At 37.1% G+C, this 21,556-nt stretch overlaps 1 protein-coding gene across 3 annotated transcripts in view; it reads right to left on the bottom strand.

The window, feature by feature from the left end:
* MORC1 (MORC family CW-type zinc finger 1) overlaps nt 1-21,556 on the bottom strand; it is a 184,230-nt gene that overhangs the window by 121,394 nt on the left and 41,280 nt on the right. For all 3 annotated transcript variants that reach the window (XR_013372621.1, XR_013372620.1, XM_077884615.1), the window contains exons 10-14: nt 8,093-8,172; nt 7,129-7,199; nt 4,898-4,962; nt 3,435-3,578; nt 899-1,053 (exon numbers count right to left, since the gene is read on the bottom strand). Coding sequence is in view for 1 of the 3 variants with exons in the window: in XM_077884615.1 (XP_077740741.1) it covers nt 899-1,053; nt 3,435-3,578; nt 4,898-4,962; nt 7,129-7,199; nt 8,093-8,172 (515 nt within the window). In the remaining 2 variants the exon portion in view is untranslated. The remainder of the gene's footprint in view (nt 1-898; nt 1,054-3,434; nt 3,579-4,897; nt 4,963-7,128; nt 7,200-8,092; nt 8,173-21,556) is intronic.

Raw genomic sequence — 21,556 nt, 5'->3', positions numbered from 1 at the left:
CCCCACTCTTATTTTTCTCCCAAGTACCCAAACTCTTTCCTCTTTCACTGCTACATGAAAATTTCAGGGCTGAGCTAAGTGAGTACAGAAGAAAAGAAAATATTCTAAAAATCACAACTTCAAGTAGAGCAGTAAGATTTTAAGTTGTCTCAAGGGTAGAGACATAATTTTTGATATGCATGAATTATACATACTTCATGCAAATCACTGAACAAACACAGTAGCCCGTCTATTTCTTTCCATAAATGAAGTCCTATGTCTGTATAACTTAAAGAAAGTTTATTTCATTAATGCACAGCACACCATCTCATTGTTCAGGTATCTCTGGAGAACGAAGTGCTCTGAATAAGCCACATTTTCCAGGTAACTAGAGTTTATCTTAAGTTACCGAATATATTTATTACAGTGATTTTTTTTTAATCAAAATCTCATGAACATATTCTAGACTTGTTAGCTGTACAAAACAAGGCTAAATACCCATCTACAGTTATCCAGGGTCAACAATGATTATGCTATGGCACGACATAACAATGCTATGGGAGCCACTAAGGTCTGTTGGAACTAAGTGCTCCTTCCTACACGGTAGTCTTCGAGCGGCCTCGGAGGCTTACCTGAAGCAAACTTCTGCTTCCTTCCTCCATGATCAGTCCTCTTTCTGCTCACTGCCCTCCTCTTACAATTTTTAATCTGCTGCCTTATTTTTCACAAAATATTCTGGGAAAGATTCTGAGACCAGCTCCCTTCTCATTTCCCTTACTTATTTTAATAAATAAAAAGAGCTCTCTTTAAGGGCTTTGGGCTACTGGTTGCCCAAATCAGCACAATCATTCTAGCTTAAAGAAATCACACAAGTTGATTCCCGATTAAGTATCTCTTACTATGACTACTGAATACTCACTCATCCCAGTGTCCTTACAGTACTGGACCAAGTACTGCCCCATCACTCTTAGCAGATGATTATACTCCCGGACATTGAGAAATTCCTGCTTATTATGGGATGGTTCCATGATCTCCAAGGGTATATTAACAATTCCAACCACACCTGCACCAAATCTGGGAGAATAAACAAATTCTGTGAAATTAAGCTAAGAAAAAAGGAAAAGTAAATATAAGGAAAAAGGAAAAATAAATATACACATAAATAAATTCTGTGAAATTAAGCTAAGGAAAAAGGAAAAGTAAATATAAAAGTAAATATAAATTTTAAAATCAGATTTTTTTTTTTTTTACAAATAAATTGATTTACTTGGTCTGGACCATGTCATCAAAGTCTAGCAAGTTATATCTGTATTTTGTTACATAAATTTATGGTAAACCTAAGTATGTTTGGTCTCAAAATAAAAAAAAATCTCTTAATGCATACTGTTACTAAATTAATATGACTCCTTTTCTAAACCTAAACCTTATATGGGAGTCAGGGTGGGTGGGAAGAGAAGGCCTGTTAGCACTAGTCACCACTAACAATGCTTGCTGAAATAGACTAACATGACTCTTCATGATCTGGCCAAAGAGTCACTTTCTCCATCCTCATTTCATCTGTCAGGTTGGATTTGTCCTCATCATTGCTGAGGTCCATGGGGTGCTTAGTGAGTTCTATTAAAGGAACATAGGAACATAAGGGCTGGAGTATCCCAAAAAGTAATAGGTATCTGCCTGTGAGTCTGATGGATAAATTCAATTTTTTTCACATTTTTAGCAGCTTGCAATATATATATATAACTAAGATATTTCTCTTAATGACAGAAAATTCTGCTTAGTTTCCCTGTTTTGGGAAAGTGCATTTAGTTGTGTGGCCCTCCCAACACCCCTCAGCAAGGCACACAAACCAAGCCTTCCCAATGTGGGGCTGCTGCCTATCATGTTTTCCACTAGTTTCCCCTTCTCCCCTGCCCTCCCTTCACTATTCATTCTGTAAGTCTACATTTGGGCATCATTTCTTCTGGGAAGCCTGACTCAACTTCCCCCAGTTTGGTTTACTACCTCTCTCAAATGCTCTTTTTTGCACTTGATGCTTGCCTCTAGCATATATTTATTCATCCACCTATTTATCCATCCATCCATCCATCCATCCATGCTCAGCACCTGCCTCTATTCCAGGAACTAGGAATGCAGTACTGAACAAGAAAAACAAGGTCCCTGTTTATAAAGTTTTTCTTCTATTAAAGGGTAGCATACAGTAAGGGTGACCAGATCATTACAGTTGGTGATAGTAGGAGCAAAATAAAGCAGGTATTGTAACATGTGAAGAGTGATACGGTAGAGGGGTTGATGGCAGGGCTAACTTTAATTTGACAGATGAGGAAGACTTCCTACGGAGGGGACTTTGGAGTTAGTGCCTAAGTAACACACCAGGACCAGCAATACAGAGATCTGAGGACAGAAGGTTCAAGGTAGAGGGATGGCAAGTGTCAAGGCACTCTGGCAGGAGTGAGCTTAAGAAAGCCTATAGGCCTGTGTAGGGAGAATGCAGTGAAAGGGCAGCTAGGGAGGGGGCTGTCAGAGAGCCACGCAGAGGCCAGATCACTGGAAGCCCATGGCAACCAGTTGTATTAGACATGCAGTGGGGCTTCAAGCAAGGGAGTAGCCTAATTATTTTTTAAAGATCATTCTTGCTGTTTCCACATAATACAAAAAGTATGTATTTATATGCTTGTCCCTTTCACTGGACTATAAGTTCTTTAGCAAAGGGTATCAGAGGTTCACCATCTTGTCTACACAGCTTAGTGCAGTGCCTGGTGTATGATACTGCAATATAAGCGCTTGCTGAATGAACAAATGAATGAACTGCTAATTCCTCGAGAGTGAGAAATAAGATGAAAAATGTTCCCCTGAGCCATTCTAATAGTTACAATTATTGTGTTTGACCCCAGAGCCATTTTACTGGTCACAATTACCCTGTTTGAGACTCTACATAATTCATGAAAGCAGCCCATGGAATTGTAGACCATTGGAAAAGCACCAGAGTATATTATTCTGGAATCCAAATAGGCTGGAGAGTGTTAATAATATACACTTATGCAGATAACTGGCAAGAACTCACACGTTACGGTTGCACAAAATGTCAAAAGGGTTGCTTTATGGGACTATGGATTTTTCTATCCTAAAATTTCTTTATTATGCTTGTATTATTTTTAAATTGGTAAAATACTAAAAATCTAACCCTAGTAGATGGTGCAAGAAATTGTAAAATATCAAGTTGCTCAGGAAATGTATTGAAAAAATTTCCCAAAGTATACTTTTTCGTTAGAACAGGCATGCAGCTCTGCTGATATTATAAATTAGGCAGATTAATGCCTGCGCACTGATGGGAAGGGTGAATGGAGGACATGACACCTGCTCCCATTATGATTAATCACTCATCTAACTCCACAGACAAAATCTTACTGCAACCTCACTCATCTTGCCTATGCCTCTGAAAACAAAAACATACTTACAAGGACTTCAGTTTCAACTGTGGGCCCACTTTCTCATGCATTTTGATCAGGCGGTTATTACTGTAAATGAACATCCCAGCTTGGCTTCGATTCTCTATGTTCACTCCAAAGAACAAGCAGAGTGTCCTTGCTTTTCTTAGTTCTCTGGCATTATATTTAGAAAAATTAAAAAAAAAGTTTTTATTAAATAAAAATACACAATTTACAAACTGCTAATAATTAAACTGAGAAGGTAAACATCAAAGGAACTATATGTAAAATACTCCGGTATTGTGCAAAATCTAGTGGGTACACTCAGTATCTCTGTATTGTCAAGTATTCTGCATGAACATGATGGCCATTCCAGTCAAACAAACACAAGCAATCCTTGATTAAAAAACAGGTTGGCCAACCTTAATTTCCAAGAACTAGAAAGTGCCAAATGATCTGTGAAATGCTCAGTGGTCTAATATGTACACTGCAGCATTTTTTTAAAATGGTGATTTGACTATTTTAAAATTTAGGTTATTTTTAACACCAGATGTGATTTCTAACTTTCAGCATGTCCTCAAGCCTCCAAATATCCTATATAGATTGGAATGTGCCAAAAGACATTCTTTAGCTTTCTCTTTTCCTCCAAAGTCAAAGGTAAATCAGAGTTAATATAGCAAGTTTACAAGGGCAACAGACATGAGCTCCTGTTTTTCTGACTCTGTCCTGCTATATCATGTTTTATGTGACTCCTCTATTAAAAGTGTAAAAACAGAAATTGAGACATAACAGAATATGATAGAAACAATTGTAGTAACAGGAGGCTGCCTGGAGCCATGAAAAATGCCTGGATGGACGAACTGGAAAGACATATCCAGCTTCAAATAGAATATAACCAGGTAACTATGGATGAGTCACTTCAACTTTCTGTCTCATCTGAAAAATGGGAATAATACATACTTAGCCATTTGGGATGCCATGAGGACCAGAAGAGAGAATGTTAAGTATAAACCTGGAACAGAGTTGGTGCCTCAACAATGTTATTTTCCTTTCCCTACCAAGAATGGTACCAAATATAATTCTTCCCCTCCACCCAACTAGTAGCTCTCCTCATTCCACTATACATGTGATACATTTTCTGTTTTAAATTTTAAGCAGTATTGGAAGAGAAAAGAAACCAGGACCAACCCGCCAGAGGCTTGTGTCTGCCAAAGGACACAGAGAAAGTAGTCAGCCGATCCTCTGGGCAGAGTGCACTTCCTCAATTGGACACTGAGCTAATTTTGCACTTGGTGCATGCAAATACATATTTTATAAATACTCTCATTGATTATGTGGTTTGGGGATTTTGACCACATTATGCTTAATATAAGAAGATGTCATAAGCTGAGAAAGAGGAGTTACCATGTTAACCAAATCTGCCTCCTCAGAAATCAGAATTTGTTTAATCGAAGTGCAGAGGACTCTGGTGGAAAGAAAATTTTATTTCTCACCTCCGTTTCTCTTTAAGAGTCTTATACTTTGCTTCTACGTCTTCCAGAGCTTTCTGTAATGCAACCTAGGGAAGCACATTTGGTTAGGAGAGAACATAATTCCATTAAATTAATGAAAGCTAGCTGATATTTATTATCCTATTATCCAAATGTTTCACAAGGGTAATAGTGATAGGTCACATTGCCTAATGCAATTGTACCACGGCAGCCACTCAATAAATACCTGAAAAATGATTCATTTCCAGCAGCTAAGAGGACACACCAAATCATAGCCCGTGGTTCTCTTTTTGCACATATGCCAAAGTTCTCTCTCTGCCTTTTAGCAAAAGAGCCATTGCTCCCTGTAATGTCACACTGGCTTTCATACAAATTACATAAAAGCTTAGCAAAGTCATACAATGTACTAGTATATCAAATGACTCTGACTTGTCTGTGAGAACAACAAAAACAACAAAATGCCAAATCCCATGATCAATCACTACAGCTTCTTCAGGAAAAACAAAAGTTGTAATTAAAAATTTTTGTCAGTCTCATAAGAAATATCTCTTTTATACCAAGTTCCAGATATGCTGAATACTCCCCAAGCTGTCCCTTTTATAGGATATGCCATCCTGAGGCTTTCTCCCTTTCAGAGTACCTCAATACCAATGCCTACCTATCTTTCTTATCTTCTCTTTTAATTTGATATACTGGCTCATTCACTGCCCTATGTCTAGTACACTCCCTCTAACCAGCCAGAAAATAAACAATGTATTATTATTATTTCACAAATGACAACAGATTTTTAATGTGTTCCAGCCACCTGACGTGAAAGACAGGGCAGGGCGTCTCATTTGGTGAGTATGCCACTACCGAACATTATTTTCATGGACTTTAAAGTAAAAGCAAATGGTAAATGATTGGTAAGTATTTCACTTCAAATTCAACCACTCAACTGCCTAGAGGAATGTAAGAGGTTGAAAGCCAAGGTCATTCTGCTTTGCTCTCTTTGCTGAACAACAAAGCAGGGTGGTCAAAGACTTCCCCACCCTTCCTGTCAATGCGCTCAGAACACAGAGCAAAGAGGCAGTGAGAGGTAAGGCTAAGGCAAGAAGAAAGAGAGGTCCTGACCCATTAGAAGGAGTCTGTTTCTCTTGTCTCTCAAATACATAAAGCCAAGGAAATTGATTTCTTAGAGACAAAATAAAAAAGCTTAATCCTTTCTTTAAAAATCAATAACAGTAAGATAGGTCTACGTTTACCTTAAAATAATAATTGAAAAGGAAGAAGTAAGAGAATTTTGGGAAAGCCATACATAACTTTGGGGCATTACCATGTGCTACTCTTTGATTTCATTCCCTATTCATGATCTTTAGATATGAGCGAGCTCTTTATCAGACACAGCCCTGGTCCTTGAAAGTTCAAGGTCAAATCACAGGAAGGATTCATAGACTGAGTTTGCAGAAAAAGGATGAAGGAAAGGTAAAATGAAGCATTTTTTTCTCCATATACTTTTTTATTCCTTTATGTGCAAGGAAAAAAAGGTTAGCTTCATAATTCACCGTGGTAGAAAGCTTTGTACCACATTTTCGGTAAAAGGTGGCAAACTTACAATACATGTCCCACAGCAGTATTCTTTTTCTTAGTTGCCCTGCATTATAATTAATAATAATAGTTCTTTATAACCTATCTTACTCATGGGCGTATTGCAAGGATTACAGAAAATGTTTATGAACTGAGTTGAGCAACTCGTAAGAAAAGAGCTTTGTAAGCTGGAAGTACTGTTATTAATATTCATAATTATAGCACATAATTCCTAGCACCAGAAAAAAGGATGGCTTATTAGTCTTCTCCTTGCTTTCCCCATTTATTCAGGTCTGTAGGGAGCAATAATTTGAAAAGATATTTTCAAGGAAACTTGATAGGCTAGTTTTCTCTGCTAGTTTTTCATTATTTTCTCCTTTTCTCATATTACTTTTCTTTTCATTTTAAAGAAACGAGCTGCAGTACTCTTCCCCGCTGTTCCAAATTCACCCCACGTTTCTTATCTTTGCTCTCAGACTCAGCCTCCTCTCACCGCTGACTTTCCTCTCCTTTCTCTGCACGACTCCGTTCTGTTTACCTGGGCTAAAATCAACTTAAGCTTCTGAGCTTGTCTGTGTTTATAAGTTTAGGAAGTAAATGATAAGAGACAACCGTTTGCAGGAAAAAGCAAATGACATTTCGCCATTTAAGAAGACTATGTGTCATACCTTGGCAGAAGACAAAGAAGTCCTGTCAGGCTGGTTTACTGTGATTTGTGCTTCTTTCAATACGAGATTAGCTGGAAGCAGAAGCAAGGTAATTACAACACCAGGAAATTCTTTCAAGCAATTTTAAGTGAGCAGCATATACATACACACACTCTAGCTGTAACCAGTGAGAATGGTTTACAGACAATAATCTCAGAGAATGGTTCACAGACAATAATCTCTATTCCTTCCATAACTCTCCCACATGCCAGGTGTAGGTAGCCACACTGGGCTTCCTCTGAGGCATTACAGTTGACAGGGCATAACTTTATACATACAAACTGAAGAGCTATGACTGAATGTCTGACTGAAAACTCTCTAAAATCCATGAAATATAAAGTTACTCCTTGCTCTTGGACCACTGAGAAAGAATGGCTTTGTCTTCATGTGGGGGGAGTAAACATGTGGAACATTCCTTCTTAAAGCACATGTTGGGGTACTGGGTGGTTCAGCTGGTTAACTGTCTGCCTTTGGCTCAGGTCATGATCTCAGGGTCCTGGGATTGAGTCTCGCATTAGGTTCCTTGCTTAGCGGGGAGTCTGCTTCTCCCTCTCACTTTCCTCTATGCTCTCTAATAAATAAATAAATCCTTTCAAAAAAAATAAAGTGCATGCAGTGCTACTCTCTAAAATGATCTAAATCAGCATTATGCCAATCAGAATTTCTAATATATATCAGTCTAGTTAAAGTGTGTACTTGGAATAATAGGAAGTAAATAATAAGATATAACAATAATAATGATGAATAACGCCATGATAAAACAAAGCTAGAAATAGAAAAGTGTGTTATAAAGTTCCTTAGAGGCAGGAATTTGATTAATTGTGGTCATTCCTACAATGCTAGAACAGTATATATATCTCAGAATAAGCACACAATTAATGTTGGCTGAATGAACAATAATGATTAGCCATAGGTAATTACATACCAATCTTTACTGCCTCTTCTGCCTTTTTAACTTCATTTTTAAATACTTCTTTAAAAGAAGATGTGACATATAGATACTTTCTGAAAACAACAACAACAAAAAAAACATAATCAAGTCAGATTATCATTTTAAAATACTTAATATCCAGAGAATATTCTTTAGGAAGAATATATACTCCAAATACACATAATTATTAATAAAGATTCATAGAATAAGTTGTATCCAACTGATAAATCAGCAAATTTTATACCTAGGAAAAATTCCTTGTCTTTTAATAGTTGACAATTTTGCTTTTGTAAGGGAACTTCAGGAGAGAAATAACAAAATTTCTGCCCATATAAATGCTTAGGCAGAGGGAGAGTCTAAATCTATATGCTCTTGGCATGCCTGGGTGGCTCAGTTGTTTAAGCATCCTACTCTTGATTTCAGCTCAGGTCATGATCTCAGGGTCCTGGGATTAAGCCCCAGCATCAGGCTCTGTGCTCAGCGAGGAGTCAGCTTGAGGGTCTCTCTTTCCCTCTCCCATCGTCCCTCCCTCTGTTGTGCTCTCTAAAATAAATAAACAAATTTTAAAAATAAAAAATAATTTAAAAATAAATAAATAAATATATATGCCTTTGAGTCCAAGCTAGGATAAGCAAATTATGGCTCATAGGCCAAAATGAGCCAGCAGCTTGTTTTTGGTATAGCCTGAGACCTACGAATGAGTTTTCAGGATTATTATTCTTTTTAAGGATTATTATATATTATATATATATATAAAGGAAAAAATAAGCATATGCAAAAAGAGATGGATGTGACCAGATATTTACTATCAGCCTTTTATCATGAAAAGGTTTGCCAGTCCCTGGAATCTATACTTATAAGCAATGGCTTGATCTAGAATTGTATTTATATGGTCTGATTTTTAAATAATGCATACAGTAATACAAATTTATCACTGTACAACAGGTCACATATAACTTAAATACCTATTAGCTCAAGTCTGTTTATAGTTTTAAGACTCTTGCATTATCTCAACAGACATGAAAAAAAAAAATGGTGGACTGCCTGGATCCCAATCCTGTCTGAATTAAAGGCCTTCGTGTCCTTTAGGAGTAGTGTAAGACTAGGCACATTATTTCATTTCTTATTTTTTTAAGATTTTATTTATTTATTCATGACAGACACAGAGAGAGAGAGAGATTGAGAGAGAGGCAGAGACACAGGTAGAGGGAGAAGCAGGTTCCATGCAGGGAGCCCGATGTGGGACTGGATCCCCGGTCTCCAGGATCACACCTTGGGCCAAAGGCGGTGCTAAACCGCTGAGCCACAGAGGCTGCCCCATTATTTCATTTCTTGTGACTCTACTTCCTTATCTGCAAATGGGGAGAGTAACAGTGGTATCTATCTCACATGGTTGTTACGAGAATTAAAGTTGTCAATACACCTATTATCTAATACTATCTATTAATATCACATTAAGTACTTGCTCCCTCAATGTGTGCTTTAGAGGGGAAATATGTTAAGAATGAAGAAATGAGTAGCTAGGGGTGCCTGTGTGGCTCAGTCGGTTAAGCGTCTGCCTTTGGCTCAAGTCATGATCTCAGGGTCCTGGGATCAAGCCCCACATCAGGCTCCCTACTTAGTGGGGAGCCTGCTTCTCCCTGCCCCTCTTCCCACTCGTGCTCTCTTTCTCTCAAATAAATGAAATCTTAAAAAAAAAAAAAAAGGAAAAGAAATAAGTAGCAAGATAAATTCCTTTTCTCTTAAGACGCTGAAAAATTTGTTGAAGTTTTTCCAGTTACTTACATGAATAGGCTTAATGTTCAAAAAAATAGCTAAATGTCATCCTATATTCATCTACTTCGACGGTTTAATGAATAGATCAAGTTATAATAACTTTCTCTCCTTATGACTAACTTTAATGTTCATTTTCCAGTGGGATTATATAGTTAACCACAAGTAAGGAACACCCATAAAATCTAAGGTAAGTAATCCTCAATTTTTTCCCTTGATTCTCTTTTACAATGAACATTAGTTACTTAAGTCATAACCAAGGTATATTCCAAATCAGTCTCTATAACATTTAGAAAACAGCGGAACCTAACCTTTAAAGTAAAAAAAATATTGGTCTCTATCTACTGGAATTACCATTGTTCTTTAAATCACATACTAATCACCTAATCTGGTTTGAATCATTCATTTTAAAATATGTTTTAAAGCAGAACTGAGGAGAAACTTTGAACAATGAAGTGATCCTTTAAAAATGCTATGAATTAAACTATTCAAGCATTTAATATACTCTGTGTTTACAATCCCAAAAAGTAAAAGTGGCACAAGAGGTGCCAACTGCACATTAATGTTTAATTTTAAACAACAAAGACCAAAACCACATATACTCTCTTCATAGTCTGTGTCACTGAGACAACCAGGCTCCAGGTGACCTGGAACATCTCAGATGATCTGCATAGTTTCACAATTTAAATTTTACAGTTGTTGGGATGCCTGGGTGGCTCAGTGGTTGAGCATCTGCCTTTGGCTCAGGGTGTGATCCCGGGGTCCTGGGATTGAGTCCTACATCAGGCTCCCCCCTCAAGGAGCCTGCTTCTCTCTCTATGTCTCTGCCTCTCTATGTGTCTCTCATGAATAAATAAGTAAAATCTATTTTAAAAATTTACAATTGTTTAAAACAATTATAAAAAGTTAAAAAAGAAATATATGTACTTGTGGAAAACCAGTATAATGAATCTACCCATTCTCATATGGAAAGAATTTTCAGTCAATCCTCATCCATAATTAGGAATCTACTTCAGTGGACACTTCTCATTTTTCCTACTGGTGGACTCTTGCAGAATAAAAATGCCCTTAAAAGTCAGAGCAGGGGATCCCTGAGTGGCTCAGCGGTTTAGCGCCTGCCTTTGGCCCAGGGCGTGATCCTGGAGACCCGGGATCGAGTCCTGCATCGGGCTCCCTGCGTGAAGCCTGCTTCTCCCTCTGCCTGTGTCTCTGCCTCTCTCTCTCTTTCTGTGTCTCTCATGAATAAATAAATAAAATATTTAAAAAGAAAAAAAGGTCAGAGCAACATGCTCTGGGTGCTCATGGGTGGCTGGGTCAGTTAAGCATCTGCCTTTGGCTCAGGTCATGATCCCAGGGGTACTGGGATCAAGCCCCATATGTTGGGCTCTCTGCTCAGTGGGGAGACTGCTTATCCCACTCCCTCTGCCTCTCCCCCCTGCTTATCTGCACTCTCTCTCTCAAATAAATAAATAAAATCTTAAAAAACAAAGCCAGAGCAATGCATGCCCTGGAAGACAAGGAAGAGAATCCATCCAGCTGTCTATTCCTCCTTCCTTGCAGCTAAGGGCAGGGGAATGATGTTCCCCCCTAGAACTGCACCTCCAGTTCCTCAATGGCTAGAATTCTTTCCAAATCCATTGCCCAAACTTCACTTTGACTTGACACCTCTGCTCCCACACTGTTTCTGCCTTCTCTTGAAAATGCCACATTCTGACACATTTTAGGCCTTCACTCTCCCTCAAACATTTCACCTTCTACTTCCCTGTTTCTTTCCATCAGTGAAGCTACATTCAAATACCTGATGTTCACTTTCTACATAAAGCAATCTACTGAATACTGTCTTTCCAAGGAGCTGAAGAAAACATAAGGTCAATGAAAACACTGAGGGAAATGAAAACTAAAACAATATATATGTTTTACTCCTTAGAATGGCAAAAATGAAAAAATAAAACATTATTAATAGTAAATGTAGATTTGGAAGCAGAAAAGGGCCTTTGGTGTAAGAATAAATTGGGTCTACTTCTTAGAAGGTAAATTAATGGTGTGACTATATTCTAGCTCAAAAATTTACTTCTGTAGTCTGTTCCATAGAAAGAATGGCAAATTAGCATAAAGGCACATCTGTCCAGTGATGCCCAAGTATGTCCAGTTCAGCACTGTAACAATAAAAACTCTAAAAATCTTAAATATATACAATAAAGTTAAATAAACCATAGAGTACTACATAATATATTTTAAAAAGAGAGAGGTCTCCAAGAAAATTTGTAAGTGAAAAGACCAAGCTGCATATGAATTTTGTTTTAAAAAAGAATTCTAAGTATAAAAGTTGTGTGCGTGCATCCATGCATGTGTGTAAATGTGTGTAAGACAATCTGGAAGAGTATTTATAAAATTTCTAGCAGAGGTTCCCATTTGGGAGATTATGAATTGTTAGAGGACAGACTGAATGACTAGTGGTAAGGGAGAATTTTAGTTATCTGATTTTTTCCAAGATCTAACTCTGTACTATTTGAATTTTTATTAATTTTGTACTTTTAAAAGCAAAATAAAACTATTCCCCCTCAAGAGAAATAAAAATATGATAAAACAGTAATTTTAAGGTTTTATGTTGCAGAAGTATAGAGTATAGCATAATAGAGCATTCTGAGTGACTATTTCAATCATAACAATCTAAAAATTAAAAATTTATTGGCATTTAGTATTCACAAGTACAAAATTTGTGAAAAACATTTTGGCTAATACAAAATATAGTAGTTAAAATTTTTGAGTTGGTAAAACAGACACAAGTAAAGAAAACTACGATTCTGAACCTTTATTATGAAGAAAAAATTAGCCCACAGTTATGAGCTATAACTATGTTGCAGTATTCAAGATCATAATTATTGTTTTTTAAATTATGTGAGTTTACTTGGTCTAGTGACACCATAAAATAGTTATAGTACTTAATTATACATCAAAACATGTAATGAGGCATGATCAAAAATTTTCTGCCCAGTATAATGTTGATAGCTCGACCAGGAAGTTACAGGGACCACTCAAATGTATTACATCCAGAACAAGGAGAAAGGATTCCATTCACCACCACTCCTCACCTCTACCCTGCATCTTCCCTATCATTCCTAAGGTTGTGTTCAGGCAAAAAACTTAGAAGGCACTCATGACTCCTCATTTCCTCTCCACTCCACATCCAATCCATCAGCAAGTCTTGCTGGCTATGTCTCTACAGCATCCTATAATCCAAACACTAGTCATGACTCTACCACTACCACTACCACTCAGGCCACAATAATTTCTTACATGGAATACAGTAATGGTATCCTACGTCATCTTCCTTCCTCTTTTCTTATCCTATACAATTGACTCTCCACTCAGCAGCCAGAATAATCTTTTAAAAACATAAGTAATGCTGCGTTTCTCAAAGCTCTACGTTCTCAATACAACCACTTCTTGCCATGCTGCTCATCTACCTCATCTCTTCCCCATCACTGTGGCTCTAGCTATACTTGCCTTTTTACCCTACCTTTACAGCTGCTCTCCTCTATTCCTGGAGAAAGCTTCCATAAAATTCTTGCATGACTCCCTGTGGTATCCACCCGCCCCCTCCCGCCAAGACATCCTCTAACAGCTACTACCCCTAGTATTCATGCCTTTGTGTAGTGCCCTCCCACACTGAATCCAGGCTGGCCTGTGTGACCAAAAGAACATGGCAGAAGCAGTGGTATGCGACTTTTGAAGCTAGGTTCCAAAAGATGGCAGTTTCTCCTTTGTTCCCTTGAATTGCTCACTCTGGGAGAAGCCTGTTCCTGTGCCAGGAAAACACTCAGGAAGCCCTATGAAGCGATCCCTGCAAAGAGGAACTAACCAGCCTTCCTAGTCAAAATCTCTCAGCAGCTTCAAGAGGAATCCTAAGATAAAAGCACCCGATAGAACCACTGTCCAATAACTGACCTATAGAAACTGAGAAATAACTAATGGTTACTTTTATTAATAAGCCACTAAATTTGGGAGTGATTTGTTATGCAAGGGTAGATAACACATTCACTCCCTCAGTTTATTTAGCTCTCTGCTCAAAGGTTACTTGCTTAGAACTAACCTCTTTCCTTGATTTCCTATCTCGGACAGTTACTCAACTCCTCTCCCTAGGTTTTTATTTCCTGTCCTGCTTTGTGTCTTTTCATAGCACTTAGAATTACCTACTATTTTATTTACTGTTTGCTTATTGTTTTTTTCTCCACTAGAATGTAAGCCTTATGAAGTCAGGAAATTTTCTGCTGTTGCTTGTGCTGAGTCCCAAATGCCTATGACATTGCCTCACGCAGAGCAGTCATTCCATTCACTTGTCATTATTCATTTGTACAGTAACAACTGATGTTTATTTGCGAATCTGTTGAGAACTGTGCTGAGTATTTTCATGTTTAAAACAAAACCTATTTTTATTTCCATCCTCACAACAACCCTAAGGGGCAGAGGAATTCCCAATGCACAGTAGAGAGGAAGTGCCAAAGGTCCACAATAGTAAATAGTAAATAACAATAGTAAACAGTAAATAAATAGTAAATAACAAAACTCAGATCCAGGTTGGGCTTATCCATATTTTATTTGCATCTGCTATCGTATACCAACAGATTATTATATAATTAAGATCATACAAATTCATGAAGGGACACATAAGATGCACAGTTTATAAAATAAATACTTTTAAAGTATTATTAGTCTACTTAGGTGGGTGGGATCTGAGGGAGTAGGAAGCACACCCCCAAAACTGAAAGACTGCCCAACAAGCATAGTACTACAGAGTAGTCAACAGGAAACCATAAACTTAGTGTCCCTGAATAACTTACGAAGAACCATGCTGCTCCTATGAAAAGCAAGATGACTCCAATTCCATGTCGTGTGGGCTCCTCTCAGTGTTATGGGTCTATGACAAACAGTTTTAATGAAGAACAAAGATCTTCAGACATTTTAGCTCTGTCTACCTTAAAGAGTTTTCAGAAGTGACCATTTTATATATGTCTTTAGACCTAATATGCAGAGATATAATGCCTGCATAAATCTGAGAGCTAGCTCTCTACTAAAGCTAAAGAATGCAAAGCCAAAGAAAATCAGTGCTGATTCCTAAAATCAAGTAACTTGGCCATATATCAGCTTGTCTGTGTTAATACAAATAAACAATATTTAAGACTTCAAGAAATACAGACTTACAAAGCCTTTAAGGAATCACCTAGCTAGAATTCATCCAAAAGTAATAATTTCTTCTATAATCTAGACTCTTCCAGGAGCAAATGTGTCCTCACCTTGGGTGGGATTTCCTTCCACTGTTAAAGAGTATGAACTTCATTAATCTCATGCCACACTTATGGCTCTCTCTGAGTTGCTATATCTCATGCCATGTATGTCAGAAGAAACTAAATTTGCTGTCCTAGACACACTAGATTCGTATTCTGGATATTAAATCTCCTAGCTGAACCAGAGACTGTTCAACCACAGGAAGCTACATGAGCAATCAAACCCCTCTGGTGTGTCTCATCTCCAAACTCTGTCCAATTGAGAAGTTTTGAATTTGATCGTGGAAAATCTACTCTTAGAGGAACAAGTGCTAGGTACATCCAGCAGAGACAGCTGAGTAGAGCCCAGCTGTAGCCAGAGCAACACTGGGCTGCTGTTTCATTTCTCCAGAATGCCCCCCATGGAACATTCCTTGTGGAAATACTCATGGAAAGGTGGCAGTGAGGCAGTTGTTTACTTGACTTGTGTTAACTTGACTTCTCTGAATATTCTTATACTAAACAATAATGGAAAACGGTAATCTGTGTCTCTTCCTTGCAAAAACATCCTGCTGAGCTTGCTTTGTCTTCAACTCCTATCCAGCCATTCAAGTTCTGCCCTCTGGAGTTCCAGCTATCACATGATAATGCTAACACATTTTCATTCAGGCCCTTCTCTCCTCCATAAAATGATGCTCAATTACAACAATGACTCCCTGCCAGATAGTTCACTTCCTATGAGCTAGTAAATTCACATAACCTCCCAAAGTATCCCCATCTGAATGTGGCCCTCCAGACATGGTATAAGCAGGACATGGTTTATCAGTACTCTCACCATCTTGTTCTGCTCACTGAGTTCCATAAACATTTTTAGCAAATTGGTCACACTGTCAGCTAATCCTAAGCTTATAGTCAATTAAGACATCTATACTTTTTATTTTTTCACAAATCACTTTTAAGTCTATGCTTATAGGATAGATTTTTTAAAATCTAAACTCAGGTCTGTATATTATACTACATTTATCTTTTGGACTTAAACTCTTTCATTTCTTTTTTCTGTTACACTTAATGGAAGATATTCCTCCTAGTTCAGGGTCAAATATGAATTCAAACATGTTTGTTTTTTACCCAAGTTACTGATAAAAAATACTGAACAGAATATGATCAAGGAAGGAAACCAGTGATATGACACGAAAATTCCTATCTCGTCTTCTTCTGAACTTGTTAGAGACCTTGGGATGAAAGTAGCTAAAGGAACTGTAATTTTACCCACAAGAATAAAACCCGGTATTCTTTCTTCTGTTTGCTACAGAAATACAGAACATGACTAACCACAATGTATAGTCATGTGTTCTTATAAATAATATTTCAGGATTCATTTCTAGATGTTTACTAGAGCCTAGGTGATCAAGTGGACAAAGTAATTAGTCACTTTTTAATACCTTTTACATATCCCTACTTTGATCTAATAGGCTCATTTCCAGCTCCTAATTTGTTCTGATGCAGTGATGACAGCTATAACGCCTTTCAGGAAGAAAGAAGAAAAGAAAAAAAAGAAAAAAAAGAAAAGAAAAGAAAAGAAAAGAAAAGAAAAGAAAAGAGAAAAGAAAAGAAAAGAGAAAAGAAAAGAAAAGAAAAGAAAAGAAAAGAAAAGAAAAGAAAAGAAAAGAAAAGAAAAGAGAGAAATAAGAGAGGGGGGAGACAGGGAGGTAGGAAGGAAGGGAGGGAAAGGAAAGGGAAAATGGTTAACCCACTAGGGATGAGATAACATGGAGGTACTGTATAATTTCTTACACAAAAATTCTGCCTCCGGAGAAACTGTGAAGGAAATTATATGCAAATAAATATGCCAGGGAGAGAGGTAAGCCTAAAGAACAAAGCCAGGAAGGATTAAATCTGTCCATACAGTAAATACCAAATACCAGATGTAACAGTTTATTGGAACCCCAAAGGAAACTTGACAAAGGTGCAAGCCTCCCTAAATATCATTTAGGGAAAAAAATAAGCATTTATACAATATCTACTTCCTAGTAACATATCCCTAAGAATATCACTTTGAAAGGTGAACAAAAGGGATGCTTGGGTGGCTCAGTGGTTGAGTATCTGCCTTAGGCTCAGGGGGTGATCCTGGGGTCCTGGGATCAAGTCTCACATCAGGCTCCCTGCAGGGAGCCTCCTTCTCCCTCTGCCTACATCTCTGCCTCTGTGTGTTTCTCATAAATAAACAAATAAAATCTTTTTAAAAGAAAAAAAAAAGAAAGGTGAACAAAAAATATACTAGAATGAAAGCAGCTATCTCTTGATACCAGTAATTTAGGTAGATGAAATCCAACTTACTAGATAATTCCCTGAGAAAATAGAGACAAATCCACATTTTCCTTTGGCTTAAACCATTTTTTACCCAAACTCACTAAGAAAGAAATAATTGAATTTTAAAATTGATTGATCCAGGAGACCCTTAATATTTCACAGAAGAATGAGACTGATGGAAAGGAAGTATCACTTTGATATGAACTGGAAAACAAACAGAAGATTTCTTAAGAAAGCCTCAGGCATGATATACTTCTTTTCAACTATTATCTACAGTATAATCAGAAATCAAAAGTAAAGCAGAGAATCAGTCCAAGATGGCAGCAGAGGAAGACCCTGATCACCTTCTCCCGTGGATATGCTGAATCTATACCTACACATACAGAAATTCTTCTTGAAGAAGAACTAAGGCTGACTGAAACAGGATCTGCACAACAAACAATAGGGGGACCATAGAGAAGGGTAGGAAAAAGAGACAATATCAACAGAAATCCCACCTTGATGTGGCAACATGCAGCCGGGAGGGATATCATTGAGGGGCCCATGTATAGACTCACCCATCCTGGGGCACAGTGAAAAAAAGAATAGTTTAAAGGGCAACAAGACTGTAAGTGAAGGAAATCCATTTATAAACCCTAGAGCACCTACCAAATGGGTGGGGAACTGCTGGAACTCTCTCCAGGGTCAAAGATATCTGGATGAGCACCATTTTTTACATTCCCTCTCCACCTTAATAGCACAAATGAGAGCAGGGTCCAGGTATACTAGCCAGCCTACCACAGTGTGTGCCTCAGGCCCCTGGCCCACACCAGCTTCAGCCATATTCTCAAAGCAGCCCCAACATGCTCTGGGACCTGCACGGCCTTGCCTGATCCAATTATCCTTCCAAGGCAGCCCTGGTATGGCACACCCCAGCCCACACCCTGTCCGGCTGGCCTTTCAAAGCCACCGACAAAGCACACAGAGTCTACTCAAAGGACACACTTATACAAGGCCATTACTTCAAAACATGGACAGGTAGCTGTTCCATGTAATCTTTTCCAAATAAAAAAAAAAAAAAAACAAGATTAAATTCCAGGATAAAAACTCTAATGAAACAGAGATAAGTAATTTTCCTAGCCAAGAGTTCAAAGTAAAAAAAAAAAAAGTAAAAACAAATAAACAAACAAACAAAGAGTTCAAAGTAATGATTATAAAGATGTTGATTGGACTCAGAAGACTGGAGAAACACAGTGGGAATTTCAACAAAGAGTTAGAAAATATAAGAATCAATCTGAGCTGAAGAATATAATAAATGCAATGAAAAAATACACTAAAGGAAAACCAACAGCAGACAGATGATATAGAAGAATGGATCAACAAACTGAAAGATAAAATAGTGGAAATCACTCAATCAGAACAAAAAGAAAAAATAATTTTTAAAAATGAGGGTAAATTTAAAAATCTCTAGAAAATATCAAGTGTACTAAGATACACATTACAGGAGTCCCCGAAGGAAAAGAGAAAGGAGCAAAAACTATTTGAAGAAATAATGACTGAAAATTTCCCTAACCTGGGGAAGAAAGTGCAGAGTCCTAGACAGGATGAACCCAAAGAGATTCATAGCAAGACGATAACTAAAATGGCAATTTTTTTCTCACATTATTCCAAAAAATTTAAAAGGGAGGAATGTTTCCAAACTCATTTTGTGAGGCTAGCATTATTCTGATAACAAAACCAGACAAAGACACCACCAAAAAAGAAAATTGTAGGCCAATATATCCCTATTGAACATAGATGCAAAAGTTCTCAACAAAATATCAGCAAGCCAAATTTGAAAATACATTAAAAGGATCATACACCATGATCAAGTGGGATTTATTCCAGGGATGCAAGGATGGTTCAATGTCCACAAAAGAGAGGATAAAAATTATATGATTATCTCAATCGATACAGAAAAAAGAATCTAACAAAATTCATTTATGAAAAAAATTCTCAACAAAGTGGGTGTAGAAGAAACATATCTCAATATAAAAATAACCCACAGGTAACATCACAGTCAATGGTGAAAAGGTGACAGCTTTACCTATATGACCAGGAACAAGACAAAGATGCTCACTCTCACCACCACTTTTATTTAACATAGTACTAGAAGTCCTAACCACAGCAGTTAGGCAAGGAAGAGAAATAAAAGGCATCAAAATTAGAAAGAAAGAAGTAAAACTTTCATTATTTACAAATAACATGATATTACATATGAAAAAACTTAAGGAGATCACTAAAAAACTAATAAATAAATTTGGTAAAGCCTCAAGATACAAAACTAACATACAGAAATTGGCTGTGCTTCAAAGGGAAAAAGAGAGAGAGAGAGAGAGAGAGAGAGAGAGAGAGAGAAGCCAAGAAATAGACTTTTAATTACAGAGAACTGATTACCATAAGGCAAGAGGGGTGGGGAGTTAAGTTAAATACATGATGAGGATTAAGGAGTATGCCACTGGGTGATATATGGAAGTGCTGAATTGCTATATTATACACCTGAAACTAATATAACCCTCTAAAATAAATTGGCTGCATTTCTATACACTGATGATGAGCCATCAGAAAGAGGAATTAAGGAAACAATCTATTTATAATTGCATTAAAAAATAAAATACCCACGAATAAATTTAACCAAGGAGGTGAAAGATCTCTACTCTAAAGACTTTAAGACACTGATGAAAGAAACTGGGGAAGACAAAAATGAATGAAAAGATGCCTCAATGTCATAGATTAGAAGAATTAACATCATTAAAATGTTCATACTACCCAAAGCAATTTATACATTCAATGCAATCCTCATCAAAATACCAGTGATATTTTTCACAAAACTAGAACAAAGAGCCCTAGAATTTGTATGGAACCACAAAAGGATGCCAAATAGCCAAAGCAATCTTGAGGGGAAAGAAATAAAGCTGGAGGTATCATGCTTTCAGATTTCAAATATACTACAAAGCTATAGTAATCAGAATAGTATGGTCCTGGTATGAAAACAGATATACAGATCAATGGAAAGGTATGGAGAGCCCAGAAATAAACTCACACATATATGGTCAATTCACCTATGATAAAGGAGGCAAGAACATACAGTGGGGAAAATACAATGTCTTCAATACATGGTGTTAGGAAAACTGGACAGCTACATGTTAAAGGACAAACTGGATCACCATCTTATAACATATACAAAAAAATTCAAAATGGATTTAAAGTATGACTTGAAGACCTGAAATCATAAAACTCCTAGAAGAAAACATAGACTGTAAACTCTTTGGCATTGGTATTAGCAATATTATTATTTTTTTAGCAATATTATTTTAGAACAGTCTTATCAAGCAAGGGAAACAAAGACAAAAATGAACAAATGGGTTTACAACAAACTAAAAAGGTTTTGCCCAGCTGAGGAAACCATGAATAAAATGAAAAGGCAACTTACTGAATGGGAAAAGATATTTACAAATCAAACAATCAATAATAAGTTAATGTCCAAAATACATAAAGAACTTACACAACATAGTATCCAAAAGAAAAAAAATACAAACAACCTGATTAAAAAACAGGTGGACTTCAATAGACAATTTTCTAAAGAAGACATACGATGGCCAAGAAACACATGATAAGATGTTCAATATCACTACTCAGCAGTGAAATGAAAATAAAAATCACACTGAGATATCACCTCACATCTGTCAAACTGGCTATCATCAAAAAGACAAAAAATAACAAGTGTTGGCAAAGATGCAGAGAAAAAGAAACCCTTGTACACTGTTGGTAGGACTGTAAAATAGTACAGCCAAATTTCTCAAAAACATGTTTCTCAAAAAATTTCAGAAAGAATTACCATATAACCCAGCAATTTCACTTCTGGGTATTTATCCAAAGAAAACAAAAATATCATTTCAAAGAGACAGATGCACCCCTGTGTTCATTGGAGCATTATTTACAACAGCCAAGATATGGAAGCAACCTGTGTCCATCAACAAATGAATGGATTAAAAAAAATGTAAACATATACCTACCTACCTACACACACACACACACACACACACACACACACACACACACACACAGAATGTCACTCAGCCATAAAAAAATG

Source organism: Canis aureus, chromosome 35 (assembly GCF_053574225.1).
Source record: "Canis aureus isolate CA01 chromosome 35, VMU_Caureus_v.1.0, whole genome shotgun sequence".
NCBI classification, from domain to species: Eukaryota; Metazoa; Chordata; class Mammalia; order Carnivora; family Canidae; genus Canis; species Canis aureus.
Note: the sequence above shows the minus strand (reverse complement) of the source record. Positions and strands in the feature narration are given on the sequence as shown.